The 2,578-nt window shown below is 35.1% G+C and overlaps 1 protein-coding gene across 1 annotated transcript; it reads right to left on the bottom strand.

Annotated features, from left to right (window-relative positions):
• Positions 1 to 1,040: 1,040 nt before the first annotated feature.
• LOC120267924 lies at positions 1,041 to 2,054 on the bottom strand. The gene is made up of 2 exons (XM_039275606.1): positions 1,998 to 2,054; positions 1,041 to 1,907 (listed from the first exon to the last, which is right to left on the bottom strand). The coding sequence occupies exon 2, from the start codon at positions 1,891 to 1,893 to the stop codon at positions 1,111 to 1,113; it is 783 nt and encodes a 260-aa protein (XP_039131540.1). The 5' UTR covers positions 1,894 to 1,907; positions 1,998 to 2,054; the 3' UTR covers positions 1,041 to 1,110.
• Between the last annotated feature and the right edge of the window lie 524 nt (positions 2,055 to 2,578).

Raw genomic sequence — 2,578 nt, 5'->3', positions numbered from 1 at the left:
ATCCAATGCTCTTGTTTGAGCAAGATCGGTCGGCGTGATAGATGCTTCTTGAGGCAAAACATAAATTCCATCATGTTGTTTTCTTTATCAAGTTGAATAAAGATATGATTTCATGAATTTTGAAATTATTTTTGCAAATCCTATAAAAAGGCTATAAGATCAGGTAAAAAGAAAGGAAAACCGACAAAAAGAAAAAGGAAAAAAATCTGCAGTTTTTCATACGAATGCTGTTTTGATCAAGTAGCTCATCAGGTATCCAGATCAACTCTGATCGTCATGAAATTTTAACTATATTATAAACACATGACAATAGTCAATGTGAACGGTTGAAATTAAATTTGGAGTTCTGATGATTTTTAAAGAATTCTATACTTCAAGCTAAAATTCAGGAAAATTATTTTCAAATGACCAGAGTTGATCATAACTTAATCGGACTACGATGACTTCTCTGATTAATCTGAAAATTTTATTGAAGTTGTGAGACATCATGATGTTTCCTGTGAACGGTCATGATTTTATTTTTAGTTCCAAAAAGTTCAAAACAAATTCGTGACTCACCAGTGAAATTCATTGATGATTGTCATGGAAATTGTTTGTCATCAAGTTGGTGATCAAATAATTAGAAGCTCCGGCATCTTCTTGGGAATATTTTTAACATATACAAGATGTCTTTATCTTTAATATGTACGGTGGAGATTGAGTTTGAGATCCATTTACTTCTCACAGAAATTCATAAGTGCAAATCAAATTTTGTTAAATATTGCGGTCTCCATTGTTGACTTTTAAGTTGATGATTGGGTGGTCGAATCTTTCTTGATACTTATGAAATTTTTTTTATCTACACTCATAGATTATTTTTATTTGAGTTGGACGGTCAAGATTATGTATGGAGTTTAGTGCATTCGTGAGGGCATAAAAAATAATAATAGAAAAGGCAAGTGTGGTCGAAAAGAAATTTTTTTCCTTATTATTAAAAAAGTTGAGAAGACATGAGCTACACCAAGGTAAAGCTTAATGAATAAAAATAGCTATGGCCTAAAACTAAGCAATGGAAATAAGCTAAGCTAGATTCAGAAACTAAACAAAAAAGGATAAAAAAATAAGCTAAGCCTAAAGTTGAGCTTTCGCTCTTTCAAAGTTGGCAAGAGCTTCTTCAGCTGACAATGAGGGTTGTGATCCATCGCCGTCATCTCCAAGTGCTTCAATTTGTTGACGAATATCATCAAGGGACTTCCTCACTTCTTCAATGGAAGGTGCATCAGATAAGAGACTCATTCCCGAGGAGATGATTTCTTCTTTTTCGTCCTCTAGGGCTTTCAATTCTTGCAATTTCTTTCTTATTTGTATGAGCTCCATGTTAGCCTCATCCATATGTTGGGACATTGTTGTGAGGGACAATATGGTTTTCTCTAACTTCTCCTCTTTCGCCACTAATTCCTTCTTTTTTGCCACCTTTAAGTTGCTTTGTCCATTATTTGTGTCATGGGCAAGTTTAGCAATATCAAGTGCTTCATATATCTTGTCTCTTATGACCGAGATGTTAGCTCCATGTGCCTTCAAGTTTTTGTACAATTTTGTGGTTTCATCCCTCAAAGATTCATGTTCATGAGGGCACGATGACTTCACCTTTTTTATAAGCTTATTTACCCAAAAAGACCCTAAGCCTGTGTCTTTTCTCACAAGTTGAGGAAGGGATGAGCTCATAGATGCAACCTCTATAGCTTTTGGAGTAGAGTCTTCCTTTGCATGTTGAGGAGAAGGGATGACCTGTGGTAACTTTGAGGCTTCTTTTGAGAAAGGGCTTTCCACGGGAGGGTTAGCGTCAAGGATGGGCGTGTAGTTGTCATCATATGCAAAGTCGGAAGACGAAGAGTCATGTGCGGAGGGGTTCATCTTTGGAGAAGAAGCTTCATGGGGACATGCAATAAAAGGAAATAAAAGGTTAAAATAAAAAAAGAGTGACAATTGAGAAGAGAAAGGTTTATTGAGTGGCCTACCTATTGGGTTGGATTCCGGTTTTGAGACACTAGCTTGATCTTCTTCGTGTTCACTTATGTTAGGAATGTCACCTAAGGAAAAATACATATTTAATAGGCTCATAATATAAAAAAAGGGAGAGTTTGAGATCTACTCAAAGAGAGTCTGAGATCTACTCAAAGATGAGATTTAAAATTCAAACAAAAAAGGGGAGAGTTTGAGATCTACTCAGAGATGAGATTTAAAATTCAAACAAAAAAGGGGAGAGTTTGAGATCTACTCAAAGTAGAGTTTGAGATCTACTCAGAGATGAGATTTGAAATCAATTAAAAAAAGGGAGAGTTTGAAATCTACTCAAAGTGGAGTTTGAGATCCACTCAAAGATGAGATTTGAAATGAAGAAGGAGAGTTTGAGATGTAAAAAATAACTAAATGAATGATTGCGAAATAAATTAACGAAATAAATAAATAATAAGACAAAAATCACACACAAAAGTCACGAACCTTGAGGGTGGCAATTGATGATGTTCATGTAAAAGGCATCGAATGAGTTCGTGATGATGAAAGTGGTTCGAGCTCTCTTAGGAGAAATTCTTGATTC

Source organism: Dioscorea cayenensis, chromosome 8, assembly GCF_009730915.1.
Source record: "Dioscorea cayenensis subsp. rotundata cultivar TDr96_F1 chromosome 8, TDr96_F1_v2_PseudoChromosome.rev07_lg8_w22 25.fasta, whole genome shotgun sequence".
NCBI classification, from domain to species: Eukaryota; Viridiplantae; Streptophyta; class Magnoliopsida; order Dioscoreales; family Dioscoreaceae; genus Dioscorea; species Dioscorea cayenensis.
Note: the sequence above shows the minus strand (reverse complement) of the source record. Positions and strands in the feature narration are given on the sequence as shown.